Genomic DNA, 21546 nt, shown 5'->3' with positions numbered 1-21546 from the left:
AAAAGGCCCAGACTTTAACAGATTTCTTGGGATATAAAAAAAGCTTACTCAAAAGCTTTCAGAATTTCAAGTCTCTGCTCGAACATCTAGAACCCATAGAAGAAAGCTGGTCAATTTTTTTTTATGTATTCTAAACAAATTCTATTTTTTTCTAGCCAGGTGTTTGAAATAGATGAATGTTTTTCATCTGTAATTATTAATAAAAAACTCTCATCTCGAGTTGGCGTATGCTGTGAAACTTTTTAGTTGAAAGATTAGGGCAAATTTTGTTGAAGATTAGGGCAAAATTATAAAAACGTAAAATAAGGTTCTTATAATGAGAGATGCCTGGTGACCTTCAGAATGTTTATTATCAGATTCCTGTGCAAATCTAGTGATGCTTATGCACAAATAAATAATTTTATGTGAATTGGACAGTAGATCGATTTTCATCTTTTTTTCTCATTAAAGCCGTACTGCAATCTGATTTTATGCATCAGAACAATTCCTCTGAAGCTAATGGGACTATTTGTATGCACTGAAATATAGTTATTTTCATACTGTGTTTGTGATCTAATAGCTTGACCAACTTCAAATTGTAACCTGTGACTGGGACATATTTTCACCAAGTGATTTTGTTTAAAAAGAAGAAGTTAGCCTTGGGGATGATGTGAGGAACAAAGTGAATCATGAGGATGCTGTCATCAGTTTTTATAATCCATTTTTATTTAAAAGGAACAAAACCCAAGAAATGAGTAGAAGGTCACTCATCCCAGAAATCACAGTTACCCAGCCACGTGAAACCTCACTGAGTTGTAGTTACTGAATTGTTTTATGCAAGATTTAGAAGACTTGGAAGGGTGCTAGTATGAAATACATACAGCAGTGCATTCCTTAGATTCTCTCAGCTCCATCTTGGAAGTTAAGTGTTATATTTCTAGAGATATTTAAGATGGGACTCCTTGAGAAGACATGCTTGATAGAGTTTACTTATACTTAAGGTTGCTCACATTTGAATAAGTGCCTTAAAGAACATATATAGGTTTATTTGTCTTTTAATAATGCACATAAGATACGGCAGTAATGGCACTCGACCGTGAAAGTTGCTTTGATATTTTAATAGACCCTAGTAATGTGCAATACCTGTGGGCCTTGAGGAAGATATGAGAATAACTAAACAAGTGTTATCTACTTTCTCTCCCAACTGGAAAATGTTTGAAAAACTTACAGTATAGCACAGGGTAAAAAATCCGCAGCTCTGTGTGAAAATACAAGTTAGTTTCAGATGAGCAGGTCACAGCTAATTAACTCAGCTGCCCTCATAGTTGTGCTGAAACAGCCATTCTGCTTTTCAAGTCTCAGCTGTCTCACCCAGTGCTAGGTTTGGGTGGCACAGCACTGAGTTCTGCAGCTCTCTGTGGTTTCCAAAGGTCAGTATTTAGGATGGACTTTCCTCTTACATCCTGTTCTCATGGAAGACGCATGACCATGAGCCAACTACTTAAAAAGAGCTGTGGTGGTATTTAACCAGCAGCTTGAAAGAAGCGTTTGTGTGTATCTGCAGTTGTCAGTCCAGGAACAACCCATGAGACAGAAGAAGGAGTGAGGTGAAACACTGATTCTAATGTTGGATGAGCTACAGTACAGTTATGTCCAGAAGAGTAAGCTTTACTCAGTGTTATGGGCTGCTTTTATATCTCTAAAATGGCCTGAGGATCCTGGGTGAGTGAGTAATAAACGCATTTCAGCTGTGCTAGTTATTCAGACTTCTTCCGAGACCACTCTTAAGATGACTTTGTGGGTGGATTTTTAGTATTGTTCTCTTTTTCAAATTTCAAGTTGCATATGGACCCTTTGACCTTTGGAATTCAAAGGAACAGCCAACAGAATTCTATCATAATCTTTTCCTTTTGTGAAAGGAAAGTCAGATAGAGCCATGTATGACTTTAGCAGAACATATGACTGTAGGAAAGAAGTGATGTCAAACTTCAGATATTTACTTTTCATTAAAAGTGATTAGGCATTTTGTCCATGTAGTCTGTGTGCTTATGTACTGTAGTTTCTGATTTAACATAGTTCTCTTTATATTCCTCAGAAATGTTATCTGAAAAAGCATATTACAGTCCAATAAGATACCTGAGATGCTTTCTGTTAGATCTGCTGAAGGTAAATTTATATTGCCTGTGCAAAAGTGTGGAGGTGATTGTACTGTAAAGAAACTGCTATAGGAGATGTCAGTGATATTTCTACCTTGGTATAAAATGAGAAAAAGAGGTAAGGCAGTGGGCAGATGTTTACCATCAGCATGACTGTAGCAGTGTTTGATGTTATCGTTGTCTTGGTTGCTCGTTACCACTTCTGTGCTGGTGGTTATCATCCAGAGAGGTCTGCAGACATCATGGATCCTATACATTGCACTTTTACTGAAGCATATGAGAACAATCATGCTCCTTGTCTTTATCTTTTCAGGAATAACTCTGAAAACATAAACTCTGTGTAAATCAGTGCAGCAAGGTCTGTTGAGGCAATAACTCCATGAGGTATAAACTCCCCCTTGTCTCAAATAAGGCCCTGTCAATACCTGGTCTGATTTAGGGCTATGTTGAAGGAATTCTTTCCCCACGGGTCAGAGTGATGCTGGAAGGAGTTGAGTCTGTGAGCTGTTGGCTAAGGAGGGCTTTTGCTGTAGCACCACATTGCTACCAGATGTATGAGCTTTGCTGATTGAGTTGTTTTGTGATGAGTCATTGAAGTTAGAGTTTGAAAGGGAAGATTTTTGCCAGTTCTGGTGTTTGGTGAAATGTGAGTAGCTATCGTTTTCCTTGTGGGCTTTGAGAACATTGCTTGCATTTGATTTCTTGTATGTGTGAAGCAGGATTTCTCAAGAGTTGTTACCAGTAAAGACAAGTGCGTTGCTGGCTGAGCGTTGATAATAAACTGGTTTTTGCATCTAAGAAACTTAACACTATGCCTAGAACTAATTAGCGACTCCAAATGGGCTGATTGTCATTGATTTTAATATGTAAGTGATAATTTATAACAGTTGCAACTGAAGCCCATTCTGAGGTAGGTTTTGGGGGTTTTTTGTGTACTGTATGTTGTGAAGCTAACTAGTAGTTTTGCCTGCATATAGATTTGCAGAGCAAGAAGAATCTTTTTAGAGTCTCAGGATTTGGGGCAGAAAATGATGAAAATAACATTCAGTAAGAAAGAGTTTAGAGCTTTTAATTTACGCAGTGTGCTTATGAAGAGAAACCATTACCTCTGAAGAATTGGGGAACTATTTTAAGTAGCAGTCTTTGCCATGCAAGTTTCTGTTCCTTCATTCAGCGGAAACTATTCCTACTTGTTTCAGAGTGCAAGACCTTCAGTCTTAAACATTTTCCTCTGTTAGACACATGCACGTCTCTTTGTCCCAGCCCTGACTGTTCTATAAAACGTATTTTATTTATGACAAAAATGTTTGGTTTTAAGTATATTTTTCATTTGAGAATATAAAATAAAACTGACACTCACCTGTTCATTGTTGTAATTAATGTTACATTGCTGTTTGAAGGCTACGTGGGAATTTGCGGTGCCATGGTTTTAGCTCCTGTACAGATGGTGATGATTTCTGTGCTGAACAGACAGGGACCAACTATTTAAATGTGCGTAAGCCAGGACTACTCTATTTTTAATAATGCCTGGTGAATAATTTTACTAAGCTCTTGGATGTGCAGTCGAGTGCTGAGACTCCTTGCTGAGACTGGACGAAGAGCGAGAAAGTCTAAGGATGAGATGAAAAACTGCGGTGGAGACATGAGGCAAGATCTGGCAGCTGGTGAGGAGTAAAGTTAGGCTCAGAACACGACTCTCTTGGGTCCCAGCAAGCACTGCCTTTTCTGAAGAGAGATGCTAATGCTATGTTGACTAACAGTCTATTTGCTAGACAGTTCTGAGTTGTACACATAGTAGTTCCTTAACTACAGGCTATTTATGACAGAGGCGCAGTTACAGAACCTGAATTTTAAGATTGAGGATGACCTGACAATGTCAGATTACACAGCTCCTATCTGGTGCAAGATTGTACTCCTGCTATGACTTCAGTTATAGGTTAACACCTGTCTCAAACATATTTTGTCACCTATTTCAGATATTTTATCGTCTCCCTTCCTTTGCTAATTCTTTTATACCTCACGTACAAAGGCAATAACTGCATTTGGAAAGGTCATAATACCTCTTGAATGGCTTAGCAAATCAATAGTCCACATCTTCTTTTTCATTAATCTTTTCCTGATGACCTGCTTTACTGTTACTGGTTTTTCAGTGTTGAGGGTATCAGCCAGTGTAAAAAGAGACCTGATCCATACACCAGAGGGCTTATGTTGACTCAGGAGTTGGACTCTGTGATCCTTGTGGGTCCCTTCCAACTCAGAATTTTCTATTTTACCAGAAGGCTTATTCAAGGAAAACAAAAAAACAAGCATTCATTAGAAATGTATCAGAAACAGAGGTCACTTTGATATATAGGTGTTACATACAAGTGTATTTGTAATACAGCACATGAAAAAGTCTTTTTATTTGTCCATGGGAAGCCCATTCCACCATGAGGAAGAGGGTGACAGGAAGGGAATGAGGTGCTTAGTTTGTAGAGGTGTCTGGGATGACCCAGGGAAGGGAGAGAACAGGAGAGACACTGTCACAGTAGTTACCCCATCTTCATTTTTAACTGAAAAAACATCTGGCTTTTTTATTGCCCTAGTAACTGGAAGCTAATTGAGGAAAAAAAATCTGTGAAAGACAACAACAAAAAAAATCAGTGGAACTTTTCAAGTATTTGCTTTTCCCTTTCCTACCATCTGTAGTTACTTTTGCCAGAGAATGTTCTCAGTAATTTTCCAGTGATTTCAAGGTAGTTCTTTTCTTTGTTTCTCTCTTGATTCTCTATTCCATGGATTCTTTTCCATTGCTTTCTAAATCCTGATATATTTGATGAGGAGAAAAGTGTTAGCAGTTTTTGAGTACATAATCCCTTCAAGGTGATGTTTTAGTAATTTAGTTAGCTCTGTACAAATGCTTCCACTTTACGGATCTGGCCTCTGTAGTCTTCTGGCCATTGCTTCAGAATGGTTAATGCTAGGTCACCCAGTGATTCAAATTTGATCTGGGTCAGGTGTGGGGATGTGATCATATTTCTGCTAACTATTTAGAAAAACACGAGCTTATGGATTTTTTTTCCTTTGTTCTGGGAAGACTGGCAACACCTGTTTAGAATAAAACAACGTGTTTATCTGGATTTATTTACTGTGATATAGGGACTACATGCCCATACAAAGTGTTACACTCAAAACCTTGTTAAAGGGCAAAAAGGCAGCATGTCTTTACATAGCAAAGAATTTATTCTTAGTGTAACTGAATTTTTGCAAGTCTAACCACTATTAGTCCAGGTGCAATTATTACAGGAAGAGAATTATGATGCTGTTAAAATGTCATACATTCAGTTCTTGGTTTCTACCTCTCTTCTTGGTGCGATGTTCATCCCTCTCTTACTCCTCTCAGCTCCAAGGTTGCTGATTTTATTCTGGTGGTGGTGGGTGTTACAGCAAGTTGTCAACATCTGGAGTCCTTTGCTAGCAGAAGTATGAGGTTCATCTTGATGATTTTTTTCTTCTTTACTATAGGATCCACCTGGGATCATTTTAGTATGTTTGGTAAAACAACTACACCTGTCTCTTTCTTCATTGCTCTGCGGTTTCACATTACATCTGATTTTTTTTCCCCCATATATAGTTGCTTTTATGGGTATTAGATACTGTTTCTTTGTTCTGTTTGTTACCCCTAAACCCAGTTTTGTCCAGCTCCAGGTCTGCATTTCTTTGGCTGACTGTTGGTGAGTTGTTTATAGCCATGGTCTCCAGTGCCAAGCTTGAGCCCAATTTCTCCTGTTGTGCCTGTACTCCTCCATGCCACATCCCGTGTCTCTACTTCTCCAGACCTCTGCTGTGATACCAGGCTGTTGTATTTCTCTATACAAAGTTACTACATTACTGGTGGGTGTTTTAATCTGTGTAGAATAGCTGCTTGCAACTGTTGTCTGTGCAAAACTATGGTTGTACCTCACACAAACAAAAATAAAACAAAGTAGATACACGCACCTGGCCAGTTACAGAAATTGCAGTCACACCTAAACCAGTTAAAACAAAGCTGCAGGCAAGCCAAGAAAAGTTCAGGCAAAGCATGAGTGGCCTGAGGCCTTGAAAATTCACTGCAAAGTTTGTGGCCTATGAAGAGCAATGGCAATGAATGACAGGGCTAAAAGTTAGCTATTTCTTTCTGTACAAAGAGTAACTGATAGGGTGATTATACATCTGATCATTGCTTGGTGTTTTGTGATCAAAGTGTTTGGTGGGTTTTTTACCCCAGTACAAAATGCACTGAGCTGAACCACAGCCTCATTCCTACATTTTGCCTTTAGTGAAAATAAAGCATTTGTGCTATTTCTATTGCTACGTTAATAAATCCTATTGTTGATTTCAGTTGATACCACTGATGAATGGTCTTCTCGAAGAGTAAGGTTGCACAGATCAGTAGTAGGATTACCCTCATCAATGAGTTCAGCTAAATCTACCCATGAAAGAGCTGAAGGCTGTCAACAACTTGGTTACAATTCAAAGACTGAAGGACCTGTCTGGCTGCTGTGGAGAGCAGATGCTGAAGGCAGGGACAGGTCACAGAGAACAGGTCATTAGATGGGAGCCACTGTGCAGGAGGGCCTCCAAGCTCTATCCACAGGCATGTCATGTGAGAGAATAGAATCACAGCATCACAGAATATTCTGAGTAGGAAGGGACCCACATGGATCATTTAGTCCAACTCTTAAGTGAATGGCCCATACAGGGATTGAACCAACAAGCTTGACATTATTAGCACCTTACTGTAACCAACTGAACTAATCTCAGAGTGTGAGGCCTATAGTACCAGAGATGAACTGCTGAAGGATGACTGTCAAAATCAATCATCACAGTAGAGATTGGTTAAACCAGTAGATGGGATACCTTTAGTAAATCAAAACTGGTCAGCAATCTCATTTGTAAATAGAACCTCTCTGAAAAGAAATGAAAATTATGAGATATTCTCCTCGTTTTACCCAAGTTGACTTTTGGAGTAGACTGTTCTTGAAAATTCAGGCTGTGTCTTCCAGTCTAAGAATGGATATCCCACTCCCACACTGAAAATGAACCCCATACCTTGTAAGAGAGTACTTCTCAAGTCTTTTTCCTCGAAGGTGAAGCAACATGCTAACAGAGTGGTCATTAAACACTGGGGTGTGGGAAGGAGGATGTTGGGACTGTTTGTGGATGTACTCAGGACTTCTGCCAGCAGAGTGGTCTTGAGCCTTCATTTATTACCACCTGCTGGGGTATAGCTTGTGCTGATCGCTGCTGCCTCCAGCACCACAGAGAGACATAGTTTGTCTTTTTTTTGCTAAAACATACTGTGATTCTAGATTCCACTTTCTGCTTCCACTTTGCATAAAGAAAAATACAGGCATCCTGCATGAGATTTTTCTCATCTCATTGGACTGATACAGAGTTCTGGTAGTTTCTGGGTGGTTTTTGTAGACGCTGGTGAAGAATGAGTCATCTCAGTTTCTCCACAGTGACTCTAAGTATAGCCTACAGTGAATAATTCAGGTGTGACCACCTCCACAGAGCTCCCTCCCTATCATTGTGGTAAGGGCAAAAAGTGCATCGAATTTGGGTTGTTCTCCACTCCAAAAAAGGAAGGAGCTATTTCTTAATTCACAGCTTTCCTCTTTTTTACATTGGCTAAATCTGTTCACAACAGAGAAGAGAGCAGAGATTTGTAGTTTGGTTTCCTAAGCCCCATTTCTTCATATATGTGTGTGTGTGTATGTGTATGTGTGTGTGTATGTGTCTAGTTTGTCTGCTAATAGTTTTTGTAACATGTGGGCAATTTTAACCATGTTTGACAGAGGAGTGGAAATAGTAACTTAGAACAAGTTTTGCATTTAAACAAAGACGGAAATGGGAAGGGAGGGCACAACAGTTCTTCCTTTATGGAATAAGTTGTTTCTTTTCCAACATGGGAATACCTAGTCAAGTTAGAGAAATACATTTTATTCTCTAATTTTTGTATTTGCTTATTTTCCTTTGCTGCAAAAAGATGTCTGCAAAAGGCTGTGTTCTGTTGAAAGCACAAAGCAAATACAAACTACTCTGCTGCAAGACACTTGTCTTTAGAAAACCAGGGTAGGATCTGGTTCAGATTGCCATATCTCCTTGTGAAGTGGATTATCTAAAACCTCCTTACCCTTGACAAAGTCAATACACTCCACAAGTAATTCAGTAGAACAAAGATAAGTGTCCGCTCTGAGCTGAGTTGTCATCTAGACTCCACTGCCTGGGTTTCCATTGGGTAAGCAGGAGCATAGACACCTGTGGTATCTACCAACCAGAGGCAAACCATTCTGACCTTTTTGATCCTACTCCTTTTTGAGTTACTTTGCTTTTCACATATGTTGATTCCTGCTTGAGGAAGCAGAAGTGACAGGAGGATGTGGCTGTGGGTGATCTTAGATTAGCCCTCATTTCAGATGAATGAGAACTGATGTACAGAAAATACTCAGATGGCCTGCAAACTTTGTGTGCCTCATGTCATTGTAAGGTGGAAGAATTTGAAAGACTTTTCATTATGTACCCTACAACTGGCCAGTGGGGTGCATGAGTGTGCAGAGCCCTTTGCCAAATCTGGGCCATATGTCAAGAAATGAATGGCTGCTGAACACTTTATAAACTGGGCTTTTTATTAGGCAATAAATGGGACTGAGCTTGTGGAGTGACCTGGCACCAGTTATGAGTGTTGAACCTGGAAACTTTAACTCACTGACCATCATCTTCAATGATGCTGGACTCTCTGAGAGTTGAGACAAGATATAGAATTACAGAATTGTTAGAGGTGGAAGGGACCTCTGGAGATCTAGTCCAACTCTCTACCAAGGCAGGGTCACCTAGAGCAGGTGACACAGGAACACATCCATGTGGGTTTTGAATGTCTCCAGAGAGGGAGACTCCATGACCTCCTTGGGCAGCCTGTTCCACCCTCAGTGTAAAGAAGTGGCAGTGCTGTGCCACCCTCATTGTAAAGAAGTACTTCCTTATGTTGAGGTGAACCTTCTTGTTGTTTAGTTTATGGCCACTGCTCCCTGTCCTATCACTGGACACCACTGAAAAGTATGTGGCACCACCCTCTGGACACCTTTTGGATATTAATAAGATCCCCTCTCAGTCTTCTCACACAGGTGTTCAGCGTTTCTGAAAACATCCTGTATTGTCTTATGTTGAATTTCTGGAAATATAGCCCCCAAGTTATTGAATACTTGTCTGACTTTAGCCTTGAGATTTTACTAGGGAACAATTTCATGCAGGGGCTGGGTTGTCAGCGGAATAAAGTTGTTCTCAATCTTTTTTTTGCGCTGATTGTGGCAGAGCACATGGCTGCGTATTGTCTGCGAAAGCTTATCAAGGTGTTACACCATGTCAGTTTTGCTAGCTGATACAAGACTCTCCAGATTGGCTATATTTATATATCCTTTCCTCCTTCTTTTGATTTTTCCCAGGATGGAATAAGTAATGTAATTGATCAGTAAATCACTGGTATTTTTAACTCCTGTGGGTGTTCGGTTTATTGGGGCGAGGGGGTTGCGTGGTATGTGTTTCAAAGAAAATCAGAACATTTAACAATGTGTTTCGTTCTAACTGAGGTGTTTTTTAAATAGGGACATAGGAAGGAATCTAAAGAAAAACTGAGACAGCACATGAACTGTGAGAAATACATGTATATTTGGTTAATCTATATTCAACTGGTTCTTAGTATGAAACTAAAAATTAAGGCATTGCCAGAATACAAATAGTAAAAGAAAAGTTATATCTGTCTTTTTATTCAGTTTTCCTTTCTGTCCTAAGGTGAGTAGTTATTAATATAATTTTTGTTTCTATTTCTTTCCTTGATCAAGTTAATAGCTTTTTCCTAAAAATAAAAATAAATTTATAAGCAAACAAAATATTTTGTATCCTACGTTTGGTTCTATTTTTTCTGCTTCTCCTTGCTCTCAGGTTCTGGACTAGTTTTTGCAACTTATTATGGGAATCTGCATTTTATTTATTTATTTATTTATTTATTATTGTCTGAATTTGCATCAAAATCCTGATAGTTTTTTACTTGTATGTCTTTCTCTGGCTTGATATATTTTAAAGGAAGGTTGTGGAAGTTTATATGGTAAATATAAAAATTAACTGCAGGAGTGATTTTGAATTGTATGTAGGATTTCCATCATGGCTTTTGTCTTAATTCAAAGCGCTTGTGGAGACAGTTAGATGTTGCCATCCCTCTTTCTCCTGTGGGGTGCAATGGTAAATCCAGGGTTGCTCTGATGTAGGAGATAGCAGCACCACCCAGGTCTCTTAGTTCTCTGCCACAGAACATCCTGAGCCCTGGAGTCAACACCTTCTGCAGGCAGGGGTAAGGGCCATGGTTGTTCTCATAGCACCAGGAAACATTGGAAGTTGGATTCTTGAGTTGCCTTTTTGCCAGAGCAGTCATGCAGCATGGAGATTCCCTTGGCTGTGGTCTGCTGAGACTGCTGCCTTGGAGTTTTTGGGGAAGAGGGCTGCAGGTCAGGACATATACTGATTGATCGTTGCCCAAGAGATCACTTGTCAGACATCCTGTCAGTCAGTGATCTCCCTGATGGCTTTCTGTCTGTCCCTGTGCAGCAGTGCCTCAACCATCTGAAGCGTGAGGTGCTGAATCATCTCTGCCTCAGCCATGTTTTTTTGATCCAGAAATACTGTTTTCTTGGGGGGTGGGGGCAAGATCTTCTTCACTTCTAGTTCAGTCCTGCCCTCTGTAGCATCTTTGAAAACAAAGGGTCTAACTCCTTCTGAACAACACCAAAGATCCCCAAAAGTATAGCAATAAGAAAGTAGGAAGACACAAAGAGCAGGTGGGAGCACTGTTCTAGCAGGCAACCCTGTTTGTGTTGACAGCAGGCAGGGTTGTGATTTGAACTTCACCTTATAGTCGTAATTTATTTTCAGTGCTAAGGGTCTGTATGAGTGATTGGAAACCCCTGAGCTTTGGAGTACAGACCCAGATGTATGCACCACCTCTAGGAAGTCTGTCAAACCTTCCTCCCAAGGGCTGGGGCAGAGCCAGACCAACGGGGCTGCCTTTCTGTTGAGTCTCACCTGCAAATGTGCTTGTCCTAGTGGTGGATTTTGCAATCCAGACATTTCCATTAGGAACAGGAATCAGATCAAAGTATTGGACTACCAGTCTGCTTTTAGAAGGTAGTAACTTATTTTGGACTATGTGGATATTGGCTGAAATTGAAGTGGTGAAACAGAGGCAAAATGTCAATTCCCTGCAGAGGTCTGAGGACTTCTTGAATTTTTTTTCTTATGTTCTCTTGTACCTGAGTATAGGGGCTTGCTAGAAACCTAACTTCCCTTTTGTTTCTCTTGTGAATATAGATAATTTTGTAGTTATCTTCTATGTGCTGATCAGACAATATTGTTTGAGACCTCTGATAGCTCCTGTTCTTCTTGTTTTTTACCTTCTGGATTGTTGACTCATGAAAGCATGATACTGTGGGCTGCTTGCTGTTATTAATTACATGCTGCATATTGGTTTGTCTTTGGGCGTTGGTCTTCTATTCTTGGAATCTTGCAGATATGTTAAACAATCAGCCTATTGTTTAGCAAGTGCATGCACTGTAGGCCTTTTGTGAATTCGAGTTAAAAAAATAATAAAAGAATGACTAATGGAGCACGAACGGTGCTTGTGACACTGTAGTCCATTGTGTAACTACTGAGAGCAGAATTTGCATTCCTAGAAAAGCTTGTTCACGGTCAAAATATAGGACATTCTCTTTATGGCTCATGGGAAAACATGTACTATATATTCAGCTCTGGATGCTATTTGGAAGGATCAACTTTTAAAAAATGTCATTTTCCTCCCTTGGAACAGTGAAGTCAGACTGAGACCCGGCTTTGCTTGGCAACAGATGTGAATCTTTTTCATTCAGGCAAGTGGCATGGGGGGGGCTATTTTAGGTCTGTCACATACATGCACCATGATTTGTTTGTTGAAATGGCTTCTTTTTAAGATGATATTGAACTCTGACATTGCTGACCCTTTTGAATAGTAAGGGTACATTGTTATATAATATAACTGTCTGCCTCCTCTGAATACCAGAGGCAGCCTGGCAGTTGGTGCTTTTCTTTCCTTCAAAAGCATATTTGTTTTATGGCTTTTAGTTTTTCCCCTGTGATTGTTGCAGGTCAAGCAGAGGTTAAAGTGGGATCTTCAAATGTTTTGAGAAATCGTGAGTTCCACGTACCAGAAACGTAGCAACTGTCTCTCTTGTATGTGCATAAAAAGAGGGTGCTGGGTGTTCAGAGGGGTAATGCTGCATCTCATGTATGCTATAGGTAGTTTCCTGTGGCACTTGCTGTCTAGGTAGAATTAGTCTATTTTGATTTTGCAATTTGCTGTGAAGAATTAAGGTGGGGTCACTGCTCACTGGAGATAATACTCCTTTGTCTGTCTGTGAAATCTCTTCGGGAAAGGTGTGTGCCTGTTATTATGGGCACACATGTTACTGATCACTGTGGGAGTCCTGTCGTGGGAGAGATGGTGCCAAAATGCTAAAACTTAATTTACAGCAGCAGAGCCTGTTCTGGCTCCTTGGCAGAGCGGAAGCCAGCACGGAGTGCTCAGTTCCCGCTTCAAGGCCCTGTTTCCATTAGATGCTGGCTGAGCTTTGAAGTGCTTGCCTGAAGAGGCATGTATGAGGGACTTCTGAGGACCCTTTTGGTGTCTATATGTATATACAGATAAGGACTATGGGGACCACTTAGCCTTAGCAGAGATCCACAGAGAGCTGCTGTAAATGGGAGAGTCTGATGTGGGCAACAGCTGGATGTCCCAGGCCAGTTCAACCAGGACTAGCTAGGACAGAGTCATATTCATGGGGAACAAGTACCAGTTTGTCTCCCTCTGCTCTGATGTGACCCTAGAGGTTTTTCAGCATTACTTTTTTCTTCTCTGAAAGAAACAGGTGTGTTGAAACTGTTGAGGAGGGAGTGTGGTCAGCTTGAGTTTGGGAAGCGAGCGGGCAGCGCTCAATATCTTTGTAGCACTATACTTCTAAGAGAAGTGCCAAAGTGCTGCAAGTGCTTCTATTCATGGCTCTGCTGTAAATTCGAACCAACTGGACCCTGCTCTCTTAGCATTTGAAGCTTCCAAATTCAATTGTATTTGCCATTAGTCATCATTAATTTGCAGTTTTCACCTTGATTAAGTTTTAGGAATGCACATAATGAGAAACTTCTTAAAAAAACAGGAAGAGAGGAAATGGAAATTTGCCCTCTACAGTGTTTTTCTCATTTATGACCTCCGTGTCTGAAACTGTGTCTCTCAGTGGTGCATTTTGTCACTTGTTTTCCATGTCAGTTCAGTGACTATTGAAACAAAAATATTCTGTTTGATACAGAAGAAATGGTGTGAGCAGCTCATGCTAATTAGCATCTGAGTAATAGGCACACCTTTGCAAGCAATGAAGCAGCTACTTTTACTGACAGGGAAAGAATATTCATAAAGAAGGTGCTGGAAAGGTGACTTTATCATCACTGACTATGTTTTGGTTGTGTTATAGGAGTGAACCGGGTTAGTATTTTAAGACACTGGTACAAAAAATAGGTGTCCTTAAGCCTTGTGCATATACTGTAAATAAAAATGGCATATTTTTCAGAAATGTGTTTCCCTTCTGTTCCATCAATTTTTCATAGAATTATGGTTGTTCAATTCATATGCACATTCCTGCTTATTGATTTAGGAGGGGAACTTCAGGAATCAGAACCTGATCTTTTTTTTTTTCCTTCTTGTGGTCTGTTTTGTTTTTGTTTTGTTTGAGATTTTTGTTTGTTTGGTTGTTTTAGACAGTATCCTATTTTGAAGCAGGACAAAAGTCTCTTTCTTACTTTTCAAAGTCTGAACAAGTGTCAGAGAACCACAGAATGGTTTTGGTTGGAAGGGACCTTACAGATCACCCAGTTTCAGTCCTCCTGCCATGGACAGGGACACCTTCCACTAGACCAGGTTGCCCAGGGCCTGATCCAGTTTGGCCTTGAACACTTCTAGAATGAGGCATCCACAGCTTCTCTGAGGCAACCTGTTCTGGTGTCTCACCCCCTTCATCATACCCAGTCCCTTTCTGCATAGGATTTACTTGTCTTTGCGAAGGTGTATATAATTTATGTTCTTGCTGATCAGAAGTATCGTAGAAGGAATATATGTATTTTTGATGTTTTTGCTGAACTTAGAGGCACACTTCTAAGAGCTTGCTCGGAAATAATTCTCAGCAATTACAGGCTGAAATGGTTTAGCCAGCTAACACCTCATTAATTTCATGACTTTTGTCTAAGGTTTTACCAGAAGTTGTTGTGATTCTCTTCTTGAGTAACATGACTTAAGAGAAGATGTTATATAGCATGATCATCCTTAGGCCTGATATTCACAGAATATCTTCATAGGTATGTACTTCATAGAGATCTACTAGGAGGTTTTTTTTCCTCTGGAGGGTGGAAACAGCAAAGTGAAGTGTCCTGGGTTTGAAGTACAAAGAATGTTGTATTAAATTCCCTACAACAAGGGTAAGGATACAGGTAGGAGAGCTCAGTCCTGCATAAATAGCGCATTCGTCTGCATCGAGTTAAAGCTTCAGGACTTTACAGTTTGATTCTGGCACTTTCTTTGCATCTTTGGGGTTATCTTTTACCTGTCCTGGGTTCACTGTCCTCAGTGAGGTCAAATCACCCTCTTCAGAAGCTGTACTTGTGCTTTCTACTTCCCGGGGAAACTGTTGCTTCCCTGCACTAGAAAAGAAATAATTTCATAGTCAAACTCTTACCGTAACGGTTGCCAAAAAAAATGGCAACTCGAAGTTTTATGTCTTTTCCTAGGCTTTCTTATATGTCACATTTTTTACATTGCAGGGATCTGAGGGTAGAGATTGCCTTGTATCATTATGGCAAATGCCATTTAATGATACTCTTTGAAGTGGCTTAAGACCTTATCACTGGTTTCACCCAAAATATTTTCCCTGCACGTTCATAGTTTAACAGATAGAGTTTGCCTGTCTCAGACATTTCTGTTTGCAACTTCTTTACACCTTTGTTGACAGCTTCAGCTCAGCACACTGGCATACCTTCAATTCTGCTACGGATACTGTAATACCTTTCAATTGCCTAAACAGGAATCACCGGAGGGCATCTGTCTGAGTCTAAATTATGTTTAAAAACCATCTGGAATGTTGTGGGATAGTCCTAATAATAACAATGAACACTTTATCAGGAGTTGAGTCACTGTGCTTGGTTTCCAGTATAATTCTCTTATTAGTTGCATATATATATTTCATATAGCCAAGGGGCTAATGCTGCGTGCAGATACTGTATAAGGCCGTTGTGCCGACAGCTCACATTTGGACTCATTTATCATTCAAAATCTGGCTATAAAGAAACACATTTAAATAATAAAAATAATTACCAAGATGAAAGACATAGATCAGTGTTAATTGCATCCTAGACCTGTTTCCTGCTTCTGCATGGGAGAGGAATGAGGAAAAGAGTAAATGGGAATGGCAGTCACAGGAGTAAGGTGCTTTCCCTGAAGGTGCTTTTGACCTGTTGAAGGGGTCTCTTTTCGTACTTAACACAGACATCCATCAGCAAGGACAATGCAGAGCTGCCTGGGCCTGAAGCATAGAAAGAAAAATGCTCCAGAAGGTCCTTGGTCTTCCCTGGTTCCTCACAGGAACTTGCTTATTTTCCTGTAGGAAGAGCTCAGATTATTTTGTGAACCTGAGTATATGTTGTTTCCTAGAACCTTAAGGAGATTCAGAGATAATACTATACTTTTGTATGTTTAAGTAGTGTTGAACTAGACCTTCAGCTAGCAGTGACTGGCACATTGCTAGTGATTTTGAACCCTTGCTGAAATCTGTCCAAACCTACCTGTGTTCTCAGATGTTTGTCAGGTGCACCCCACCCCAGGCACATGTGACCATGGTGCCTTGGCTGTCCCTCAGGTTTAGTCTGCGTTGCCTTACTGGTGACACACAGCTGTTAGGGGGTTGTTGCTGTGAGCACAGAGCATCCTCAGTGGGGTCCTCAGTATGTTAGACTGGTACCAGATGTACCCGTCATGTTGCCAAAAGTATCGTAAGAGACAGCTTTAACTTTACATTGGCAAAGGCTGGGATACTGTGCAGAAGCCGTGGCAGAAGCTCGAGTAAATGATTTGCCTGAGATGATGCAGAAGGGCTGGTGGCAAAACGTGGAGGGAGCTCTAGTCTTCTCTGAGTTTGTGTATTGGCCCCAGGATGTTCTCCTGCTCTCCCCCACCCAAAGGCATATGAAATTGTGTGGTTTGAGGATCTTTGCTTTTGCGTTGGCAGCAGAGAAGAGCTCAAGATTGACTAAACCACTGAAACTAATAAACTTCTCGTGTGCATGGAGGGGCATTAGATTAATTAGTTTGCTGAGCAGCAGAGCTGGAGCTGTGCCAACTGTCTGACAATAAAAGGAGGGAGCCTGAAACCAGTGGTCTTTTGGTTGTCTGCTCCTTCTTTCCATCTCAGCTCCCTGTAAATGACAGATGAGAACAGAGGGTAGTGAGCCAAACATATGCAACCTATGCATATACTGTGCTGAGCTGCATAATCCAGGGGTATTGTTCCCTGCGTGTGCACACAGCGCTTCCCAAAAGCTCCCACAGCTGACACTGAAGGGAGGCTTCACTGGTGGTTTCTGCGGAAGCAGAGGGACATTGGTGCAGGGAGCTTTTGAAAATCCAGTTCTAAAATGCAAATACTTTCCTTCTTTAACACCCAAACAAACACAAAACACTTTCACAGCTCAGACACACTGTGGATTTTGGTTCTCCCTCCCCTTTTTTTTTCTTTTTGTTTCCTTTGCATAAAGCGATTTGCCCCTTAGTTTGCCATAGAGAAATTAATTAACAATTTCATAAAAATCTTTGGTCTTCAATGGTTGGATAATTGCTACTTGTGTATTAAGTAGACACTGGGAATGTACGTGGGCAGACAAGTTGTGTCAGCACAAAAACTGGTGAAATTTTGATCCTTTTGTTAGCACTCTCTCTCCCTGGGAGCTGCTCAGAGCAGGGTAGACAGACAGCTCTTGGGAGCTGTTTGGGTGTAGCTTGTCTTACCTTGGGGGCAGAGAGACTAGCATGCTCCACTAAACCTTTCCAGCCTTTCTAGCTCCCTTTTCTATCAATAAAGGATGTGAATTTTTTGATGCAAAAAATATTTGGTTGAGTAAGCTGTCTGACATGGTGCACAGGGCCATATCAGCTGCTAGTATGCCCTGGTTTAGATACTTAACACCTGATTTGTAAACTCAGCAGAGTTTCTTACATTTACAATGCCTTTAAATACACAAAAGTCTGGGACCAAAAAGGGGAGGGAGCTAGAATGCATGGCTTCTGGAGGCTTACTCTCAGACTCTGGCTCCCCCGGCTGGAACCAGTGTGGGAGAAGGCATGGTGGGGACCCAGGGACAGGAGTCAAAGTTGTCACCCAGCAATAAAGGCTCCTACAGTATCTGCTCGCTCTTCATTTATAACTAAGTACCTCTAAGTACCTTATAAGTACCATCTCCTTATAGATTGCTGTACAGTAAACAGGTGCTGCTCTGTAGAATGATTAAATTGTGTGATTCTTTTTTTTTTACATGCTTATAAAAAATTAAATTAATTAAGCAGTTGCAAACGTGAGGGTGAACACTTGGAAGATGAAGACTGGCCATGCAGAAGCCAGGCTGAAAGGAGTTGCAAGGGAACACATCAGGGGACTGAGCTCATTTAAGTAATGTAAAATGTGGTTTAGAGCTAAGCCTAATTTAGCATGCCTGCAGGCTGCTGTGCACAAAATGCTCTCAGCCTTCCCCATCATCTGCAGATCCGGATTCCTCCCCTCTGTGTGTGCTGCATCTGATGATTTATGTAGCCATGTAATGAATCCAATCATCCCTGTTACCCACAAGAAGACTCTCTCCATATTTATTAATATTTATTAATAGTTTACTGCCCCATCACTGTCTCATATTGGCCTTTTCAGCCACCAGCGTGCTTGCAACAAACATGGGTAGAGCCCTTCCCAAATCTTCGTTTGCGAAGCCCAGCCCTGACATGACATGACATGACTGCCCCATCAGATCAGCAGATTGAGCCATGCATCCCATGATGCCCGTCCAGCAGTGTGCAGTCTGGGTTGAGAGGAGGAAGAAGAGAGGGGAACATGAGCAGCCCATTCAGCAGCAGCGTACACTTAATATCAGCTTTATTGTAATGCAAAACTGAACACAAATTCAGTGCATATATGAGGCCTTTTCATTCATAAGAATGGAAGGTTTTATAGATTTTTAGTGTGAGATTATCTTCTACCTGGAACAGAAGCTGTGGGGCTGCAGTGGCGTGAGCAGTGTTGTTTGCACGAGTGCCACTGGCCACCCAAAATTATGTGAGTTTACCTGGCAACACTGCAGGAGTTTAGCACATTGAAAAGCTAGGTGAATAGCTGTTGAACCTTGTACAACAAGTGTATTCGGTGGAATTATGCTATTTGATTGGCAAACCAGTGTCCTTTATTTTAAATAATTTTTTACTGTTCCTAGAGGTTCCATTTTGAAGTTTCTACTTCATAGGATGAAAGGGTTGCCAATACTCTTTAATCCTCAGCTGACTCCCAGCAAGAGCACAGTTTTGCTGTAGTCCTTCATGTTTTTAACACTGTGCAATACTTTGCCAAACTCCAGAGAATAGAAATAAAAGTGGAACATTCTGGCCTTTTGGTGGCTGTTAATCAGCAGCAAAACAATTTTCAGACAATTAACAAATCTCCAGGCCCTTTGGAAGCTCAGATTATAGCTATTTCTAGGTTGTCACATCTAATTAATACAAGTAGTAACGGTAATACTCCTATTGGTATTCTGCTTTTGCCATGGCTAGGCTTGCAAGTCTGAGAGCTGATCCTTAAGTGTGTCTTTAAAGCCAGGTAAAACCTTTTTGGGTTTGGTAAGGGTGTGGGAATTAATTGGCACAGGTAGCATTTATTGCTGTACAGTGGCTTCAGGAAGTGACGTTGTACTACAGAGGATCTTTCTTTACAGTCGTCTGGGGTCTTAAAAGCCTTAGTATCGAATCCTAATTTTAAGCAATTAAGGTTCTAGGAGAGGTTGCAGCATAAAAATGCTATAAAATATAGGCTTACTTTAATTGCATAGAGCTATATTAGGAAAACTGTATAAAAAAAGAAAATTGCTGTTTTGCTTTGTTATTTAGCAAATCACACTTTGTATCACCAGAGAAGTATGCTGGGAGAGTCTTTTTAATTCTCCTAAGGGTTATGCGTATACTTGAAGGAGAAAAGTTGTGTGTGATGAAGAGTTTTTATTCTGAATTTCTTCCACTGCTGTAAAGCTGTGGTTGGAGCTGTGCTGGCGTGCATTCAGGAGTCTGTCTGTTTTCATCCCCTTGCAGCACACTAATATCTCCCATCTGAAAGCCTGAAATGGAGGTCCTTAGTTTCTGTGAGTTGGGATTTGATCAAGTGCTAAGGAATCTTTTCTGTCTGACCATCCAGGAGCCACTCTGGCGCTTGCACTGCCTGAGCTGAGCCTGAAGCCCCTCTGCAGTGGGTGGGTCCAGTGAGCAGATGGGTGCCCTGCTTGACTCCCTACACACCCACACTCACACAGTCAGACAAGGCTTCTGGGTTTGCAACAGCAGAGCCTCAGTCATCTCAATCCTTAAAATAGTATAATCATGATGCAATAATAAAATAGCAGCTCGACCTGAGTGCCTTTGAGGATGGACCCAAACAAAGGAAACCCTGGGCTTTTATACCCTAACAGTCTAAGTGCATAAAAGTCTGGGGTCCTGGGCTCCTGCCTCGTCTCTGAGTGTCTGGTCACCTGGCTGGGCCACAGGTCCCTGTACCCTTCATTGTGCAAAGAGTCCGCAGTTCACAGCCTCTTGCCTGGGGCTCCCTCCACCCAGAGCTCAACCTGAAGCTGGCACTGCAGCTGCACACCCAGCTGCCTGCTCTGAATGTATTCCTCAGCACTAACCTGTGGTTAACATTGGCTCAGTCTGAGCTGAGATTTGGTAATGAATTGTCTACTCTTTGGTAATCCCTGGTAACAGCCAGTAAAACAGATTCTCTTAAAGCACTGCTGAGGGCTGAATAACTGAGATTGGAAAGGGTGGAAATAGCAAAAAACGCTTGATATGACTGTGAGTGGCTGAACTTGTGAGCTTTTGAGCCTTCTTCAGCAGAGTTTTGATACACTGTGGTGTTTCTCTTTATAGCGCTTCCACTTCGCACTCGGACCATTCTACTCACACCAAATCTGTTTCTGCTATATCATCCGACTCGATCTCCACCTCAGCAGACAACTTCTCTCCAGATTTAAGGGTATGTATGTTTTGTCTTAAAAAAAGGAAAAAAAAATGTTGTAACCTCCTTCAGAGGATGTCTTGCTTCTGTGGGTTGGATATGGTAAAATAATGTCAGCTTTCAGTAATGCCAAAATTTATGTAGCCAAATCATGAAAGGACCTGAAGTCAAACAGGTGACATTGAAGTTTAATCTCTACCATATTATCTCCTTTATAAAGTTATTTAATCTTCAAAGAGCTGACTTTGCAACCCTCACTTGGAGATGAATTTTCAAAGGAACTCCCATTTTCTTTTAGGTACTTTAAGTAAGTGAAATTCTCAACCTGTCAGTTGTATATAGTTTTTTTCCTGTTGTGTGTATATGTAAGAGATGCCCTCTCTTGAGAACTCCTGCTTGTTTGTAAACACTGAGTCCTTGGAGTATCTTCTTTCAGAGAAAGATTGCTATCTCCAAGCTGATAAAAATAATCTTCTGTCACAATGAATTGCTCTGACATTAAAAAGGTCCAAACAGGGCTCTTTTAAGTCTGTTATTAGAGTAGTTAATTATAAATTCAAAGTTCTAGTTCAGTGTCACAGGAATTTTGGAAGCTATCTGTATGTTCCTTTTATGAAACCAGGGGGTTTGATGAAATATCTTTGCTTTGAAAAAAACATCCCTGAGTATAAAACTGTTGATACTGGCACATTCTAGTAACAGTCTGAGCATTTCTCGACTGTGGTTGAGAATCTTTGTAAAATTTAAACACAGTAAAATTGCATAAAAATATCTGAATACAAAGCTAATTCCTTTGACAACCATGATGATTTTTTTCCTGTGTGTGTTGACTCAGTCATCCATAATTAATAACAGAAAGTTCATAAATTACAAGAATGTGAATGTTTCTTTCTAAAGGCAGCTTATTAGCCAATTTTAAAGTAGGATTTTAAACAGTAGTTTATGTGCAGTCTGTGATAGTTTACACCTTTTACCCATGGATACAAAAAGTTATCTTTCAAACCCTGAGATTAGCTCAGCTG

General features: G+C 40.7%; 1 protein-coding gene across 1 annotated transcript in view; it reads left to right on the top strand.

Moving 5' to 3' along the window:
• The first annotated feature begins 1571 nt into the window (after positions 1 to 1571).
• MTMR2 (myotubularin related protein 2) overlaps positions 1572 to 21546 on the top strand; it is a 60881-nt gene continuing 40906 nt past the window's right edge. Inside the window, exons 1-2 of the mRNA XM_008919324.3 lie at positions 1572 to 1701; positions 20437 to 20542. Coding sequence (XP_008917572.2) covers positions 1604 to 1701; positions 20437 to 20542 — 204 coding nt within the window. The 5' untranslated portion in view covers positions 1572 to 1603. The remainder of the gene's footprint in view (positions 1702 to 20436; positions 20543 to 21546) is intronic.

This window comes from Manacus vitellinus, unplaced genomic scaffold (genome assembly GCF_001715985.3).
Source record: "Manacus vitellinus isolate BGI_N305 unplaced genomic scaffold, ASM171598v3 scaffold_2_pilon, whole genome shotgun sequence".
Taxonomy (NCBI): Eukaryota; Metazoa; Chordata; class Aves; order Passeriformes; family Pipridae; genus Manacus; species Manacus vitellinus.
The sequence above is the reverse complement of the archived record's forward strand: the minus strand, read 5'-3'. Positions and strand labels throughout refer to the sequence as shown.